This window comes from Epinephelus fuscoguttatus, linkage group LG16 (assembly GCF_011397635.1).
Source record: "Epinephelus fuscoguttatus linkage group LG16, E.fuscoguttatus.final_Chr_v1".
In the NCBI taxonomy this organism is placed as follows: domain Eukaryota; kingdom Metazoa; phylum Chordata; class Actinopteri; order Perciformes; family Serranidae; genus Epinephelus; species Epinephelus fuscoguttatus.
The window spans coordinates 22,907,396-22,924,651 of record NC_064767.1 but is presented as its reverse complement, the minus strand read 5'-3'; the positions used below and the strand labels follow the sequence as shown (position 1 = coordinate 22,924,651).

The following is a 17,256-nucleotide window of genomic DNA, read 5'->3' as shown; positions in this document are numbered from 1 at the left end:
CATGTTTATATCATATAACTATTGCAATACAAATTAAATATGGTATCAGGAACTCTCCAACACTTCCCTTCAAAAGGAAATTTAGAAACTGATCCTGGGAGGTTGAGAAAAAATACACTAACATTTTTAATTGATCAGTAACAAGAAGATAACAATAAATTTTCTTACATATTAATTTGAGGATGGTTGGTGTGCTCCCAAGAGAGGGCTTCAGTCCAGTGGGTGAGCGGGATTCAATCATTTGTGAAGCTGGAAGACAGTGATGAAAATGTGAATTTCTAAGTGTTTAAATATTTTAAAGTCCTCGTCAGTTCATCAGCCTGTAAAACTGCGGCACATACCTGTAGGTGAGAGGTTTTCCCGTTTCTCCTTCATGTCTCTCAAACGCTGTGCCATATAATCTGATCTTTTCAATGCAGGGCTATAAACTATTCCATTCTCTTCATCAATAATGATGGGCGATACATCTGTAACTGTGGGTAAAACAAATCAAAGGATGAAGCTTGTCATTTCACAACTGTATTGAAATGTTTCTAATGGTGTAATAATGTCTTACCAAGAGGTTGTACTGGAGCGAGGTCTTTCATCATCTTGTCTAATTTCTTCCTCATGCGTCTGTCGTTTTCAGGTGTCCTCTCTGGAGAATCTTTTGGCTGCATGCAGCGATGCTATGTGAATCAAACACAAAAATGGTTTGAATAGAAAGTAAATAAATGCAGGCTGAATAATTTCAACTTCAGGCTTTCTCACTCAGTTTATGCAACATAGAACAAGGACAACTTCACTGAATTAATCATAGAGTCGCTATGATATGATTAGTAGAGAGGAGCCAAAATAACAGCTTACAATTACAAGCTGTTTGTACATACCAGGGATGCAACTAATGATTATTTTCATTGTCAATTCATCTGTCAATCATTTATATAATATTCCCATTTAAGAAGCTGATCTTCTTGCACGTTACTGGACCCAAGAGCCAAATATTTCTTGTGCACATTTATGACTGTATGTTCAAGGACCTTTCATGGTTATTGTTATGTGCAATTTCTGAAAAACCTTTTTTATAACTACTCTGTTGTATACTGCTATGACTGCTATGACTGCTGAGTTCTCATTCCTCTTAACTGGCTGGTAAGGACTACAAGTGATCAAGAGCAACTTCAGATTGGAACCTTCTTTCGCCAGGGACAGCATACATGGATGTCACATAGATTTTTGTTGATATTTTCATATTGAAAGTGAAATTCTACACTGCTTGTGTCTAGGAGTTGCTCCTGTCAAGATTTGGAGGCCAAGGTAAGACAAGTTTAGTTTGTATTTATTCCACTGTTGTCATGCGTACACGCAGCCTGCCCTGCACTCCCTGACTCCCCGACTCCCCAGACACACCTGGCAGAGCTCTGCATTCAAATGAGTGCACTTTTCTAGCTCTCTATGGGTCAGTATGACAGTGAAGTGTAAAAACAAGTAGAACAGAATTGAGGGAAGCATTGACTCTTGCATCATGTCATAAGAATAGACGTCAGTCAGTGACCCCAAATCAGATCAATGTATGGCTGGACAAACAAAGGTCCAACACACACTACTCACTTTCTTGTTCTTCAACACTGGATTGCTTTCATCATTTAAGGCTGGAAACAACTCCTCATCCACACGCACACCATCATCATGACATCTGGACATTGTCATTTCACCAAAAATAAGCCACATGAACAGATTCAAATAATGACTGACAACATCTTGTAACACTTCATGACAGTGCAATTTTTCAAAAAAATCATGAAATAGCTGAAGTTTAAAAAGGACACAACTCTCAGTGTTATTCTTACCTGCCTACCCAGAGAACAGACACAAGCTTCACAGCACTTTTCTTGGCTTTTCGCCATGTAGCGGGGTGACCATTGTTAAAGACCACATGTGTGACTTGTTTATTGAATGTTTTTGATACCTGTGAAAGAAAAGGCAAATTACATATATCTACTGTCTGTAAATAAAGTAAATGGTATAAAGTATAGTGCAAATGTGTGCCGTGCGTTCTCACCTGAGCTCCCATTTCCTGCAGCTGCTGAATAAATGGTTTTGAATAGTTTGCTGTTTTGTCTGATGACCACACATCAACATAGGCAATAACATCTGCAGACACATTGAACAGAGTCATAAACATATACCATGAGCCATAAAGTTCAGCTTAGGATAACTGCAGTAAAACTACGATGATGTGCAATACCTTTGAGGACTGAAGTGTTGTTGCCTGTGGTCATTACTGGTCTTTAGCTTCACCTAGAAAAACAACAACAAAAAAATCAATGAAGACATTATTTGAGCTGGTAAATCAGCTTTCACAATGCACATAAATTTTACTTGCTGTGACCCCCTTAGTCCATCATGCTCATTAAACCAATCGGTTTAACCATGCAAAAAAACACTCAGTCAATCAGTGTCAAGAACAGGAAGGGAATTATTTCCATTATAGTCATTCTACTAATACTGAATAATTCGTCTTACGAATGGAAAAAGTAATGACAATAGCCAAAATCTATCTGAAGATACGGGATGCCGAAAAAACAAGCAACTGGTCACACTTGTGAATAGGGCTGCAACAAACTAATGTTTTCATTGCTGATTACAGTGCCCTCCAAAAGTATTGGAAAAGTGAGGCCAATTCCTTTATTTTTGTTGTAGACTGAAAATATTTGGGTTTGACATCAAAAGATGAATATGGGACAAGAGATCAACATTTCAGCTTTTATTTCCAGGTATTTACATCTGGATCTGATACACAACTTAGAAGATAGCACCTTTTGTTTGAACCCACCCATTTTTCATGAGAGCAAAAGTATTGGAACATGTGACTGACAGGTGTGTTTTGTTGCCCAGGTGTCTCCCAATTACATTGATTATTCAAACAATAAATAGCACTGAATGTCTGAGCTCAGTTTCAGATTGGGTACGATAGATTTTGCCTGTGCAGACTGCATTTAGAGGTGGAACCAACATGAAAACCAGAGAGCTGTCTATGGGTGAAAAAAAAGCAATTGTTAATCTGAGAGAAGATGGACAATCAATCAGAGCCATTGCACAAACATTGGCCATAGCCAGTACAACCATTTGGAATGTCCTGAAGAAGAAAGAAACCATTGGTGTACTAAGCAAGACGTCGAACAGGTAGACCAAGGAAAACATCAGCAGTTGATGACAGAAACATTGTGAGAGCTGTAAAGAAAGACCCTAAAACAACTGTTAGTGACACCAGCAACAACCTCCAGAGGGCAGGAGTGAAGGTATCACTATCTACTGTTCGCAGAAGACTTCATGAACAAAAGTACAGAGGCTACACCAGAAGATGCATACCACTCATTAGCAAGAAGAATAGGAAGGCCAGGCTGGAATTTGCCAAAAGGTACAGAGATGAGCCTCAAAAATTCTGGGAAAAAATTTTATGGACTGATGAGACAAAGATTAACTTTTTCCAAAGTGACGGAAAGGTGAAAGTTTGGAGAAAGAAAGGATCTGCTCATGATCCCAAACACACAAGCTCATCTGTGAAACATGGTGGAGGTAATGTCATGGCTTGGGCTTGCATGGCTTCTTCTGGGACAGGCTCTTTCATCTTCATTGATGATGTAACACATGATGGCAGCAGCAAAATGAACTCAGAAGTCTACAGAAACATTTTGTCTGCTAATTTAAAGAAAGATGCAACCAAACTGATTGGGAGATCCTTCATCATGCAGCAAGATAACGACCCAAAACACACTGCCAAAACAACAAAGGAGTTCATCAGGGGCAAGAAGTGGAAGGTTTTAGACTGGCCAAGTCAGTCTCCAGACTTAAACCCAATAGAGCATGCATTTTACCTGCTGAAGAGGAGACTGAAGGGAGTAACCCCCCAAAACAAACAACAACTGAAAGAGGCTGCGGTGAAAGCCTGGAAAAGCATCACAAAAGAAGAATGCGAAAGTTTGGTGATGTCAGTGGGTCACAGGCTTGATGCAGTTATTGAAAGCAAAGGATTTGCAACTAAATATTAAGTCTCATTCACTTTAATCTATTTTAAGTTTATATGTTCCAATACTTTTGCTCACCTAAAAATTTTGTGTTCCATTACAAATAATGCTATCTTCTAAGTTGTGTATCAGATCCAGATGTAAATACCTGGAAATAAAAGCTGAAATGTTGATCTCTTGTCTCATATTCATCTTTTGATGTCAAACCCAAGTGTTTTCAGTCTACAACAAAAGTAAACGAACTGGACTCACTGTTCCAATACTTTTGGAGGGCACTGTATTTTCTCGATTAACTGATTAGTTGTTTGGTCTATAAAATGTCAGAAAATGAATATGATTCCAACAGCCCATGATGACATCCAAAAATGTTGTCCACAACCCAAAGATATTCAGTTTACTGCAAGTAAAGAAAACCCAAAATATTTACATTAAAGAAGGTGGAGTCAGAGAATTAACATTTTTATTTTTCTTCTTTCTAACATACTCTTGATGAAGGTTCAAAATGTTAGAATAACCAATAATATTGTGATGCAGAGCAAAAGCAGTATGTGGGAGAATTTTTTTTCCCATAAAAAATTACTCAAACCAATTAATCGATTATCGAATTAGTTGGTGATTAATTTAATAGCTGACAACTAATTGGTGTTTACCTTTTATTTATTCATTTATCTATTACCATCACTTCTGTGTATGTATGTTGAAACTATGTGTATATACATGTGAATATGTATATAGTTTGACAGAGCAAACATATCTGTCATGATTTGATAAGGATATAAAGATGAGATTATTTTTTGAATAAGGTGAAGATATATGAATTTCTATTTTCTGAGTATTTTTGTAATTATTTATATTGTGCTGGAAGACAGATATTATTGGTATTTAATTTAATATGTTAGAGTAGGTCTTGGAGAACACATTATTGTACGGCTTTATACTGATGGGGAGCTACATAATTGACTATCATCAATATATGACAAAGGGGATAGGAATAAATAACTTTGTACCTTGTCCCACTCCTTTTTGGACATGTAAATCAGATCACTGTAAGTTGTTTTTTAGTTTTCATGCTTCCTTTAGTAACCTGTTCTGTTTCTTTATGTCTGTCTGTGTGCCTCTTTTGTTTATTGCTATTTGCATGTTCAAAATAAACTGCTACTGACTAACTGACTAACTTAACTAAGTAACATGTAACAGTAATTGTTTCAAAACCATATAAAGAACCTACCGATCTGTCAGAATCAGAAATATTGAACTTGGGGGGAAAGTGGGAAATGCTATGCTCCTTCCTCATGATTCAACTTGTAATAACGTTGCTAGAAATTCTAGTCTTTGTGAACTCCTGCCAGTAAAGAAGTTAGTTTTTCCTGTGGGGGGTTACGCAACATTTCTGCCGAACTCGAAAACACATTATCTCTGTATTGGGGTCTGTTGTAAATCCAATGACCGAAACGCGTAACGTTATAGTAGTGTTAACATTAGCTAACTGAACAACCGGACGTTAGCTACGTTACTGGTAAACCGAGGGGTTTTATCAAACGTACAGGTCAATTTCTTTACTAATATATGACGTAATGTATGACCTAAAGCATTTAAAGCACAACTTTTTGACTAACACACATATCTTACCTAACATAAAAATACCTATTAGCTAGCTAACAACGCTAAAGTGGATGCTATGATACTGTTTCCGTTAGTTTACGCTACGTTTTGTTGCTAAGTTAGCGAGCTAACAACTAACTTAGTTACTTTAGCATTTCTCTGGTTGGGCTAACTTGGGGTACAACTTCCGTAATATGCTGGCACACGTATGACACACATGTCCGAGTAATAACAGTAACTTACATAAACATGAATACAGTTATCAGACAGTGTTTTTAATAATTGCCACGCACTTACTTTAAGCGGCAGTGAGGTTTAAATTGCGTAGTTTCCAAGAATACAGTGTGTGCATGATTCGCGCGTGCAGTTTGTGATGCAATGCATTCTGGGACAAGGGCCATGATTGGTTGCTAGGTAACAAACGTCATTCCAACCCAGAAGTGATGGCGAAGGGAACATGGAAGGGCCCTTACTACTTTGAACCTTAAAGGAGAGGAAATGAAGCTTTAAGAAGTGCCATTGCTATTTTTTTCTGTCTCCCTTGACAGACAACCATATAATTATTTAAAATTGACTTGATTTACGGTAGAAAGAAAAAAGTGGTGGAAAAGATTTCCATTTTTGGTATAGTTTTAAATTCTGACCAAACTCACTCAGTTCCTTCAGTGTGTTTAGAGTGACTAAGAGATCAATCAAAGGCTCAGCCTGTAGTCTATTTTTCATGTTCACCAACCTCCTGTCACAAAAACCTCAGTCAAATCCATGGAAATGTTTTTCAGCTGACATTTCACATGAAAATTACAGAGCTGGGGTAGGAGTATCTCGACTGCTTCCCTCACTGACACGGAGTAAGCTCAAGCAGACAAAGACTGTCCTGGAATGAGGCTGAACTTGTTGAGGATGGTACTAGGCAGACATTTTATGATGACCTTTTCAAATTCGTAGGTGTCCAGATGCAATTCATGTTTTAAAACTACATGGTATTAAGTTGATGTTACTCATCAAACACAGCCTGGAGTTCTCAGGTCATCCTTCACCACAAAATATTTCAGAAGTGTATGTTTTTACTATTTACACAGTGCTGGACCGAGCCCATTCAGCACCCTGGGCGTTTGATCCTAGTCATCATCTCTTTTTTTTTTCTTTTTGCTAATAGAATTTACAGCATATGATAGTCCCACTGATTTGATTATTATTCCAGGCACATATACATGACTACACTATCCTACAGTCTTACATGTACATGCACAAGCTGTACACAGATTAAACAGATAGACAATAGTATGTAATTTATATGTGTACAGGTCTGAAGTGAAAGATATCTAAGAACTACATGCATCTCCATAACCATCCTTTCCCACGTCAACTTGTGACACAATTAAATACCTATCAAAAGCCATTTGATGTTGTTTCTGTATTTATTAAACTCATCTAAAGCAACTTTATAAATTAACAAAGTTCTAAACTTACATTTTACCTCAATGAGTCACATTAATCACAAATGTTACACCTCGTGTTTTTCTTCACTGTAGAAGCTCACACACCAATTTCACATCAGCACAAATGCCATAAATACAAAAGAAGTAATAAAATGTAAGAAATACAACAGCAGCACTTCAAAAACCAGCACACAGGAAAGTCTCTTAATATTTTGTTGGTCCAACACAGGCCTTGAGAACAGCTTAAGTCTCTGAAACTCAACTGGAAGAATGAACACCTTTATTCAAAAAGATGTTTCCTCATGTGGTGTTTGGATGATCATGGTGGGGCGGCAGCTTTCTAAAGTCACAGTTTAAGTGAGGTCCAACTGGGCATACATTTGATCACTTCCTATTAGTATACAATGGTAAAATATACTGATTTTCTTGTATACTTACTGCAAAAAAAACAGTATAGTATGTAGTACATAATGTACACAATTAAGCATCTAATAGGGATACAGCCACAGACAAGCTTGAAATGACACATTCTTTGAAACAGATTTTTTTTTACATTACCACACTCCTCACTGCAGAATAAGATATACCAACATTGTACACTTCACTTCAAACCATACACAAAAATGTTGCACTTAATACCACAGTCAAAACTATCGCACAACAGAAGTTAGTCTTACAACTGTACAGTTTATGGGACTTTATTCTACTTAAGCAGTATCCTTTCTAATATCAACAGAGAGTCAAACAGAGTTGCTCCTGCAGTTGAGAGGCACAGAGGTCCGGGACACTTCCATGTGCACAGTGGACATGGGGAAACGCTCACACTCCTCCTCTAGCGGGCTACAGCGGCAGTGCAGGAGCACCTCTCTCACTTCCTGCCGAAAGTTGGAGTTGAGGAAGCCGTAGATGATGGGGTTGATGCAGGTGGAGGACATGGCCAGCAGGTGGCAGAGGGAGAACAGCAGGTTGTGGTGGCAGATAGGCAGAGCCTCCTGGTTCCAGTCTGACACCACATTGAAGATGGTGAGCGGCAGCCAGCAAAGAGCAAAGGCTGTTATGAGTGCGACCAGCATGATGTTGATTCGACGGCTGTGGCTCATGCACTGGCTCTCCGGGGTCCTGGCACGGTCCAGCATGTCTTTGCGGTGGCGAAGGCGCACAAAAACCCTGACATAACAGAGCAGGACCAACAACAGTGGACCACAGTACTGGAACAGCAGGAGCCATGTGGTGTAAGCCAGCCTGTGCTGCTGGGAGGGCCAGTGCTCGAGACAGGCCTCCATATGTGGAGAGGTGGGGACATAAGAAAAAAGGGTGCGGTATGAATTTGGAAGTGAGGATGAGTTTTTGTATGTGTAGGAAACAGGTTGAGGTGGAGATGCATTGAGATAAGTCTGAGGAGAAGCTTGATGATGGAGCTGGGACTCGGGCAGAATCACATTGGCATAGGGCTCACTTGTGAGCAGCTGGAAGGCCAAGAAAGGGGAGGAGGTGAAGCAGGCCAGAATCCAAATGAGACCGACAACCATGTAGGCCTGAGGAATGCTCGGTTTCCACCCAGAGGGGTTAATGATGAGCTGATGTCTTTCCAGAGCAATGAACACCAGAGACAACACAGACACAGTCACAGACATGCACTGGATGAACGGCACCAGCCGGCATAACAGTGACCCAAAAACCCAGTGGTCCATTAGTGTGTATATGACAGTGAAGGGGAGGCAGAAGACACAGACCAGGATGTCAGAGAATGACAGGTTGCAGATGAAAATGCCGGTGACATTGACTTTTTCTCTGCGTCGGGCAATGATGCAGATGAGGCCGATGTTCCCCATCAGCCCCAGCACCATTGTCATGCTGTACCACACGACCAGACACGCTGTGAGGAGGGAAGACATAGGGCACTGCTCATCGTGCCCAAGAACAGCAAGGTCTGAGAGGAGCTGGGTCGTATTCCCCAGCCACTCCTGCGCAGAATCATGAGTAATTCTTCCCTCCTCCCATGGCAGGGAATGTGGAGAGGTGGAGCTGTTGAAGGGCAAAGGCAGAGCTGTCGCTGACGGAGAACGCTGGCTCTCGTTGCCACTCAGGGACATCTCACCAGGGCTTCAGTGTCACCAGCCCCCAGGATCAAACAGTCCATCCCAGCCCCCTTGAAACTTGCATCTGACACAAAGAAAAAGGAAGCACAGACAGAGACAGAAAAATACAGTAATCAGTTGCCAAGCAATCACTCTTATGGGTCAAAGTTTCTGTTCATGTGATACTGATGTTCTGAGAGGAGCAGAGAGTGAGGGAAAGGTGAGAAATAGATCCGAGGGCTGAGGGGGAGTAAAGCTCAGGAAAGATGCTACGTGTGAGGACTTTTTCTATTTAAGTCACTGTGAGGAACTGCACAATTTAAACCTCACTGCTGAGGCATATTAATAAGCTGCTGTTAGGTTCAAGAAAGCATTATCATTAAAATATGCCCTTATGTTCTATATTTAGCCGTGCTGGTTGCATGGAGGTTGTGATGGCAATGTCCGTTTGTCTGAACAGCTGTGTAAAGGGACAGTTCACCACCAAATTAAAAATACACATTTTCTCACCTGTAGCGCTACTTATCGATCTATATTGTTTTTGTGTGTGTGTGAGCAGCTGAGTGTTGGAGATACCAGCCGTAGAGAAGTCTGTCCTCTCTAGAATACAATGCAACTAGATGGCACTCAGCTTGTGGTGCTCAAAGCGCATAAATACTGAAAAACCGAACAGCAATGTGTCTCTTTCCAGAAATAATGACTAGATTCCTCAGGATAATCCACAGACCTTGTTGTGAGCAATTTCATGTAGGAACTATTTTCTTTCTAACAAACTACACCCACCAACCACATCACCAGGCGGAAGGAGGCGTGCATCGACTGCTAGCTCACCTAGCAACACTGAGCTAGCTAATGTTGCAGCTCCACTCAGGTCCCTAGGAAGTGTGCCAGAATTTGAAGCCTATTTGACATAGTGACCAAACTGTGTAACTTCCAGGTCCTTCACATTAGGGGTGTGCCATATCATCTTGTTCACAATAATACTGGTATCATTTCTAATATCATACAAAAAATTCATATCGTCATACTAGCGATATTTCTACCTGTTGACATATTGACATCATACTGATATGCACAGCAACAAGCATGGCTGAAAGCGAAATTATGAAAGACTGCGGGGTGGTTCCAAAAAGAGGAGCAGCTTCAGTGGTGTGGAATTAACTGTGGTGTCATTAGGCCTGGGAGTCCTGAATGTTTTAGCCACAGCCTACTGACACTCTTTGAGCGAGTTACCACTCAGAGGGCACTCTGACAGCACAGTGTCTCTCCCTCCTCTCTCGCCGTGCGCACACAGGAGTCAGTGTCGTCAAGTGATTTTGTCTTTTTTTGTGTTTTTTTGTTTTGTGTTCTGTGTAATTTGTGAAAGATTTTATTTTGTTGAACTACTAATATTGTACACATAATCTGAAACTCACTCTGAGTTGCTGTTGTTCACAAACTAAAGACATGAGAGAGAAAGACATGTTTAGTTTTTACAGTTTACTATTTAAAAGCAAACTGTTAGGCTAACATGTAAAACTTTGTCACCTATTTTATTACTATTCTATGCTCTGAAAATTTTAATGGAATATGTATTTCTTTAATACTAATTTGTCATATTGTCAAGAATATTGTTATAGCAAAAATACATTGAAATATTGTGATATTATTTTAGGGCCATATCACACCCTTCCCCCTACTTCATGTGATGCCATTGGTCCAATTTGGTTTTGATTTTTTTTTTTTTTTTTTAGCATCACAACCCCCATGAAATAATCCATTTTGCTATCACAATTTGATCCATTCAGCCTAATAACATTTCAAAAGTATAGAAGAACTGCATAATTAATTAATTTTATCCCCATTCAAGTTATTGGAAGGCTGAACCAGAGGAAGCAGTCTTGGTTGGTGGAAGTTAGCCGCTCGGTCGATGAATTCTCTGGTGTGTTTGCTCCATGGGCCCATTGATGTGGAAGATGTGGGTAATTTAACACCAGGAAAGTCAATCTTTTTGGCTTCATGCACCACTGAGCAGCTTTCATAGGAATGAACAGGACCCTCCTCCAACACTGCATCCAGTTCTCTTTATACATCCATGGCTCAGCCAAGAAGGACACCATGAAAGTTTACATTTCGTTGTTACAAACACAAGCTACTCATACAGGAGAAGAAATTGATACGGCTGGCAGGTTTAGTTTGGTAGAAAGAAAATAGTTCCTACATGAAACTGCTCACAACAAATTCTGTTGATTATCTTGCATGATGATGATTATGATTTCTAGAAAGAGACATTGGTGTTGAGTTTTTCAGATGTATGTTTCTGATGCTTTGAGCACCACAAGCCGAGTGCCTTCTAGTTCCAGTATATTAGAGAGAAGACAAACATCTCCACTGCAGATATCTAACATAAAACAGTCTTTGATTTTGACTGAACTGTTCCTTTAATGGATTGTCATAAAATCTTATTTTATCAGTTATTTATGGTTCCTGGTGGATGATTTGTTGTGACGTTGGCGAGCCCCTGATCTCTCCTTCGTGCCATCATAAGGTCAACATTTTAATTTCATTTCAGTGTGTCCACTTTGGTTTATGACCAAATAGCTATGGAAATAATGACATTCCCATCAGTGTTGCAGCTGCACAGAGTAGGTCCAGATCTCGGTCTTAACAAGCACTCTTTCTCTTCTTCTTTACCCATCTTAAGATCTCTGTCTTGTCAGTTCTCCTCCCTCTAATCAGGTTTCCACACTGAACATGAAAGCAAAATGACAATAAAATAACTATCCATATATCTGAGCACAGGCTTCTATTTTTCAAGCACACAATAACGTAGTAAGTGAAAGGGCATGACATTGTCAGGATCCTAAAAATGGACTGTAGCTGTCCCCTGTGAAACCTCTGCCATGTGCTGTGAAAACCAGCATCGCGAAGAAAATGAGCCTGTCATTTTCCATTAACGGTGCACACACTTTGCTATCAGTCACTTCACACTGCATCATTACTAACCTACTCTGTCAGTGTGTTGAGCGAGCTGCAGGCAGGGTGGCACAGCATTGATCATGCTTTGTTCAAAGAGAAAAGACAAGTGTAATGTCACCAGTAAGAAGATGTAACAAATGGCTGTAACCAAGCGAAGGAACCGTAAACATCACCAGGAGAAAAAACAAGAAATGTCTCATTAAAAGGGAAAAGTGAACCTCTAATGTTGCAGTGATGTGGCACTGTAAGATGCACATCCAGTAAGTAGGTGTGTTTTGTGATTATTCCCTTTCCAGAGCAAATCCTCTGCAGGATAAGGAGCACTGTGACCTGGCACTGCTCTGTCCATCATATTCTTCTTTTCTCCCTCAGTGAAGTGTCTCCCATCTCTGAGGAAATAGTGCTCTCTGACAGTGAAATGAAACTGGCTGACTGTTATTTGCCTGGAAAAAGACTTATTCTCTTGTATATTTCTCAGAGAAATACTGTGCAGAATGCATTTTCATTGATTAACCTACATTATCGTTCTCTCTCTTTTTTTTCTGCAGTAGCTTTTGATAAGACATTTGTCACACTGCACGACAGTGTAATTTATTCTCTTTCTGACAGAGATTCTCTGTAGCAATATCATGCCATGCACAATTGCATTTCATAAAAGTTCCTTGTAATGCATAGTAAAAAATATTTTCTGGAAACTTTGTGGCTTTGTCTATAATTTAATGGTCTGTAGTTACAGTATGAGCCATGCTGGAAGGCGCGACAAAGAGGATTTGCTTGTAATGAAATAGACAATTATACTATAAATAAATGGGTGTGAAAATGGAAATGACATGGAGACAGCTTGCACATAGTGCCTGACAAACAAAGAGAAAGCCAAACCTCTAAATTCCCCCCTGTGCAGTCACAGATTAAAATCTATTCACGTAAAATGTGTATCATAAAAGATGCTTCCTTTATCACAAGTGCGCTTTAAAATAATATTTTTATTGCAGATTTTTAACAAGACTATCAGTGAATATACCACTTACTGGTATCCATGGCTGAATTCATTTTGCACACAGTCAGCCAGTGGGACTATTCAGAATCAATTTTCTCTCCTGCTGCATTTGGAGGAGCAGAATAAGAGGAGCTGTGCTCAACCTGAGATGATGACCCGAGCCTCATTATTCTCTGTGAGTAGTGTCAAGGTTTGTGGGTGATATACCTCCCAAGATTATCATTATCCTCATTATTATCACTATGAGTACTAGGAGATGGGATGTCCTCTTGATACATCAATGCATGTACATGTTTTTTCCCTGGTTTCCTGATGTTTGTTTTTTCCAGTTTTCCCGAGGAAATTGGATGCACGTTCACAGAAATGCCTCCTGTAGACTGCTGTTGATCCAATGCATTATTTAAAAACATTTGCAATTGTAGATACAGTATATCTGAATATCTGTGGACACTAAGCTACAAGCTGAGTGTGAAGAGACAACACAACATTAATTTTACAACTGATTAACTAAAGAAAGACTTTCCCTGACAAAGATAATTATATTGTGTTATAGATCATTATTATGTATAAGAAATAAAGCACTCACATGGTGGGTTGGTTGAGCCAAGAGTCCCTTTGATGCCAAGACGACAGAGGAAACGACGCTCTGAACAGGTGTGAATCCACAGAGATGAGAGTTGGAGCAGGAGCTTAACATCACAACCGCCAGAGTGTTTTCTGTCAGAGACAGCGGGCGAGGGGAGAACCGCTATTATTGGGCTGTTAGAGCCCTTTGGGTGCCAGAGACCCTCTGAGCACTGAGCTCTGCTGTCACACTGTGGTGGTTTTATTCAATTACATCCTGAAATGACACCTGCTGTTACAGAGACACAAAGCAGGCAAGAAGAGACAGGGCTGGAGCAGGTTTTTAGGTTGTATCTTTATTGCCGGTGAACTTAAAAGGTGAAAAGCAAGACAAGAGAGCATGGTTGATGTGTCTGTGTTTACTGGTAAGTTACTGTATGCACACACCATAAAGCTGTTGATATATGAAAAATAAAGTATTGCCAGTTTGGACTTCAGTCGTCCCTAAGATGTAGAGGTCACTTTATAGCACATTTAGAGAGGGTTACACTCTTGTGTTTTGTCGGACTTCTTCACCACCTTGGCAGAGCAGGCCTCCTTATTCACCACCAGCTCACACTCCTCAGGAATGTCTACTGCGTTTGCATCAGGGATCCTGAGAGACAAAGACAAAGATTATTATTAAGATGAAAAGAATCAAAACATTTTTAACAATCATATTAAAATGGTTTAACACAAGTTAGGGACTGTACACAAATTATTAGAGATGGGAGGGGGGCAGTGGTGTAGAGTGCGGCTTGGACCACATATCTCTGTCTGAAACATGCATCCTATTTTTTTCACACTATTGTTGTTACCATGGTAACAGCTTGTTTGTGTACCGTGACTAAACACGTGGCACCTTGTAAATGAACGTCAAGAGGCATTGTTTTAAATGTGCTTGTATAGGTAGGTTGTTTTGAAACACACATTACACTACACACATATTTCGCATTAACATCAACATCTTCAGCAGTTACAAATAATACATTTTGAGTCTCACTATTGGAGTGTTCATCTCTCCACAAACTCTTGTTGCACTGTAACCACCGTTAACTGAATTATTTATATAATCCAGTTATCCAGGAGTTATCATGGAGGGAGGTGATAGCATTGCCATCCTCCTCTGCTCAATCCTTCTTCCAGCAAGTTCTCTTCACTACTGCTGGAAAGGCCAGAATGTCCAGAGCAAGTACACCATGCTTCAGGTTATGTGACATAATGACACCTTTTGTTTGACGTGAACATGAACATACATAAATATTTATCACCTGAAATACTGTAAATAACAAAACAACCCCCAGCCCTGGCCAAGACGTGGCCCAGCTTCCCAGGCTTAACCTGACCCGAACATCATTGTAAATATTTATCTGAATCTGGCCCGACAAGTCAGGTCCTGTCGGGTTTTTACATTCTACAGTTGTGTAGTGCTACTGGAGTGCATCCAACATTTTAGAGCTTGAAAATCCAATCATTTTCTAAAGTGTATGTCTTGAAAGAGATCCGATAAAAACCAATAGGATGGTCAAGTTATATTAACATTTAAGGTGTGTTGATTGATTTACAACATAAACTCATGCACTGAGTAACAAGCAAGAAAATAATCCACCTTAACTGGTAGCTGTCGGTAGCTTTTGAGTCAGAGAGTAAATTAAAACATGTTTTCTTAGTCTATAACTAAATGTAAGATAGTAAAGATGAAAAGGCAACTAACTTTTCTGGAACAGTCAGTCAAACAACGATAAAACCAGGCCTAAGCCCACCTCAGGGCTATGTAAACTCGCCAAAGGAACAGTTACATAACCTTTGAAACAAGCCACATGCATACACATAATAGGTGCTCTTGGCTAAAAGGAGGAGGAGTCTTCATGTTGTGTGATAGCAGGGCATGGTATTTCATTATTCTTTTTCATTTCAAAACTATATTTCATTTCAGACTTCCTTTGAAACAGATCGGTCACAGAGGTGCACTATCCAACAATACTGTCTTTTTATCAGAGCTTTATTCTAAATTAAGTGTGACCCAGATGTCAATTTGGTGAAACACAAAATACATGTACATCTTTTCAGTTTAATCATAATCGATATATGATGGACAAGATTCAGCCCCCTCCCTATCCCAGTAATTTTCGTAATAGAGCACTATTTTGAAAAAATAAGCTGTGATGTAATAAATCAATGCATGAAAGTCTTACTTGCTACAGCAACTCAAGCCATCCTTCATACAAGAGCACGCCATGCAGTCTCTGTCCCATTCAGAGCCAAACCCATGCTGCTTTCCATCCTTGTCCACACAGCCTACATGTAAAGAAATAAAACCACAGTTCAGTCACTGATCAAGCTCTGATAAATTTGTAATCACAAGTGTATCAATGGGTGCATAGGTGTGGTTTCGATGACTTTTAGGTCTCACCTTTTGGAGGGTTATTCGGATCTTTCAGCTCTAACTTCTCAAAGAAGCAGTCAGAGTGACACAGGACTACCAGTCCCAGCAGACAAATGAACACATGGAGAGAAGGCTGGAGGAGTACAGGAAAGCCATCTGTAAACATGCTGCACTCTTATAGTCTACGTGGTGTCGTTATGCACTCATTTATCACCCTTTTAAGATCTCCTAAACACTGAAAGGAGATGGGTGGCTTTTATTTATGCCTTGTAATGGTCACACAAACAGCTAATCCATTCAAATGAAAGAGACTTAAAACCCTTTAAGAAAGAAAAAACGTTTCACTGTCAGTATCAGAAGGTTTTAGCATTGAACTTATTTGCATGTAATGATTTGTCATCTTATACAAAAGGGCACTTTTATGTATACATTTAAATGCAAAAGATGTTTTATTTGCAACATACAGTTGCAAGTGCAACAGTGGGTAAAAATAGAATTTAAGTAATTTATTCTGCAGATGATAGATTTGTAGGATTCACAGTTTGCATTAGGCAAAAATAATGAGTCTTTTAAACCACGTATAATTATTTGCATCTTATCTGCAGTATTTACATTTTGCGTTATAACCTTAATCATTATGTGAATTAATTATTTGCTAATGTACCAGTTCTGTCTTTGGTTTTATACACTGATTCATGTTTTAATACCAGTAAAACCACAACCACAAATATGACTAATAACATTGATATTATTATTATTAATAATAATAAATGGTGCAGTAGGCTCTACAGTTGAATATTGCAGGAATTTGAAGATAGTTGTAAAGCCAATCTGACAGCAATGATGTCTTTAAAGTCTAATTTATCATCCCATACCTACATTTATATTGCATTTTCTTATAAAAACTATAACAAAAAACTTTTTTCCCCAAGTTACTACATGTTCATAGTTTCTCTAATTAAAAAGTGCAACATACGTACCATCTTCAGATGTGATGTGACCCGGTCAACAGGAAGCTGATCTATGTAAGGACTCTCCAATGGAGGCTTTATATCAAGGTGTGCCCCCCTGCATATCAGTATTGATAATATTTGAACAGTGATGTGACTTTTATCAAATATTTGTTTTAAGGTGGAGAAGAAAAGCAAGTATGTAGGTTGTGTTGATATTGAAGGCACACCCCTCT

The 17,256-nt window shown here is 39.4% G+C and overlaps 3 protein-coding genes across 3 annotated transcripts in view; all 3 read right to left on the bottom strand.

Annotated features, from left to right (window-relative positions):
* The window catches only part of mcph1 (microcephalin 1), a 38,851-nt gene extending 32,882 nt beyond the window's left edge, over positions 1 to 5,969 (bottom strand). The window contains exons 1-8 of the mRNA XM_049600719.1: positions 5,907 to 5,969; positions 2,228 to 2,280; positions 2,042 to 2,133; positions 1,830 to 1,948; positions 1,591 to 1,675; positions 557 to 668; positions 342 to 473; positions 169 to 249 (exon numbers count right to left, since the gene is read on the bottom strand). Coding sequence (XP_049456676.1) covers positions 169 to 249; positions 342 to 473; positions 557 to 668; positions 1,591 to 1,675; positions 1,830 to 1,948; positions 2,042 to 2,133; positions 2,228 to 2,261 — 655 coding nt within the window. The 5' untranslated portion in view covers positions 2,262 to 2,280; positions 5,907 to 5,969. The remainder of the gene's footprint in view (positions 1 to 168; positions 250 to 341; positions 474 to 556; positions 669 to 1,590; positions 1,676 to 1,829; positions 1,949 to 2,041; positions 2,134 to 2,227; positions 2,281 to 5,906) is intronic.
* A 1,254-nt stretch (positions 5,970 to 7,223) lies between these two features.
* Positions 7,224 to 13,813, bottom strand: npy4r (neuropeptide Y receptor Y4). The gene is made up of 2 exons (XM_049600506.1): positions 13,668 to 13,813; positions 7,224 to 9,211 (listed from the first exon to the last, which is right to left on the bottom strand). Exon 2 carries the CDS (start codon positions 9,139 to 9,141, stop codon positions 7,789 to 7,791), a length of 1,353 nt encoding a protein of 450 aa, XP_049456463.1. The 5' UTR covers positions 9,142 to 9,211; positions 13,668 to 13,813; the 3' UTR covers positions 7,224 to 7,788.
* Positions 13,814 to 13,985: 172 nt separating this feature from the next.
* si:ch73-288o11.4 (beta-microseminoprotein) lies at positions 13,986 to 17,130 on the bottom strand. The gene is made up of 4 exons (XM_049600534.1): positions 17,051 to 17,130; positions 16,098 to 16,203; positions 15,880 to 15,982; positions 13,986 to 14,300 (listed from the first exon to the last, which is right to left on the bottom strand). Exons 1-4 carry the CDS (start codon positions 17,051 to 17,053, stop codon positions 14,180 to 14,182), a joined length of 333 nt encoding a protein of 110 aa, XP_049456491.1. The 5' UTR covers positions 17,054 to 17,130; the 3' UTR covers positions 13,986 to 14,179.
* Positions 17,131 to 17,256: the final 126 nt, after the last annotated feature.

What these genes read in the sequence shown, in the direction of transcription:
- npy4r (XM_049600506.1), bottom strand. Translation starts at nt 9,141, where the DNA reads ATGTCCCTGAGTGGCAACGAGAGCCAGCGTTCTCCGTCAGCGACAGCT.
- si:ch73-288o11.4 (XM_049600534.1), bottom strand. An exon ending in TCCGAATAACCCTCCAAAAG is followed by an intron (nt 15,983 to 16,097) that starts GTGAGACCTAAA and finishes CTTTACATGTAG; the next exon opens with GCTGTGTGGACAAGGATGGA. An exon ending in GGCTTGAGTTGCTGTAGCAA is followed by an intron (nt 14,301 to 15,879) that starts GTAAGACTTTCA and finishes TTTGTCTCTCAG; the next exon opens with GATCCCTGATGCAAACGCAG.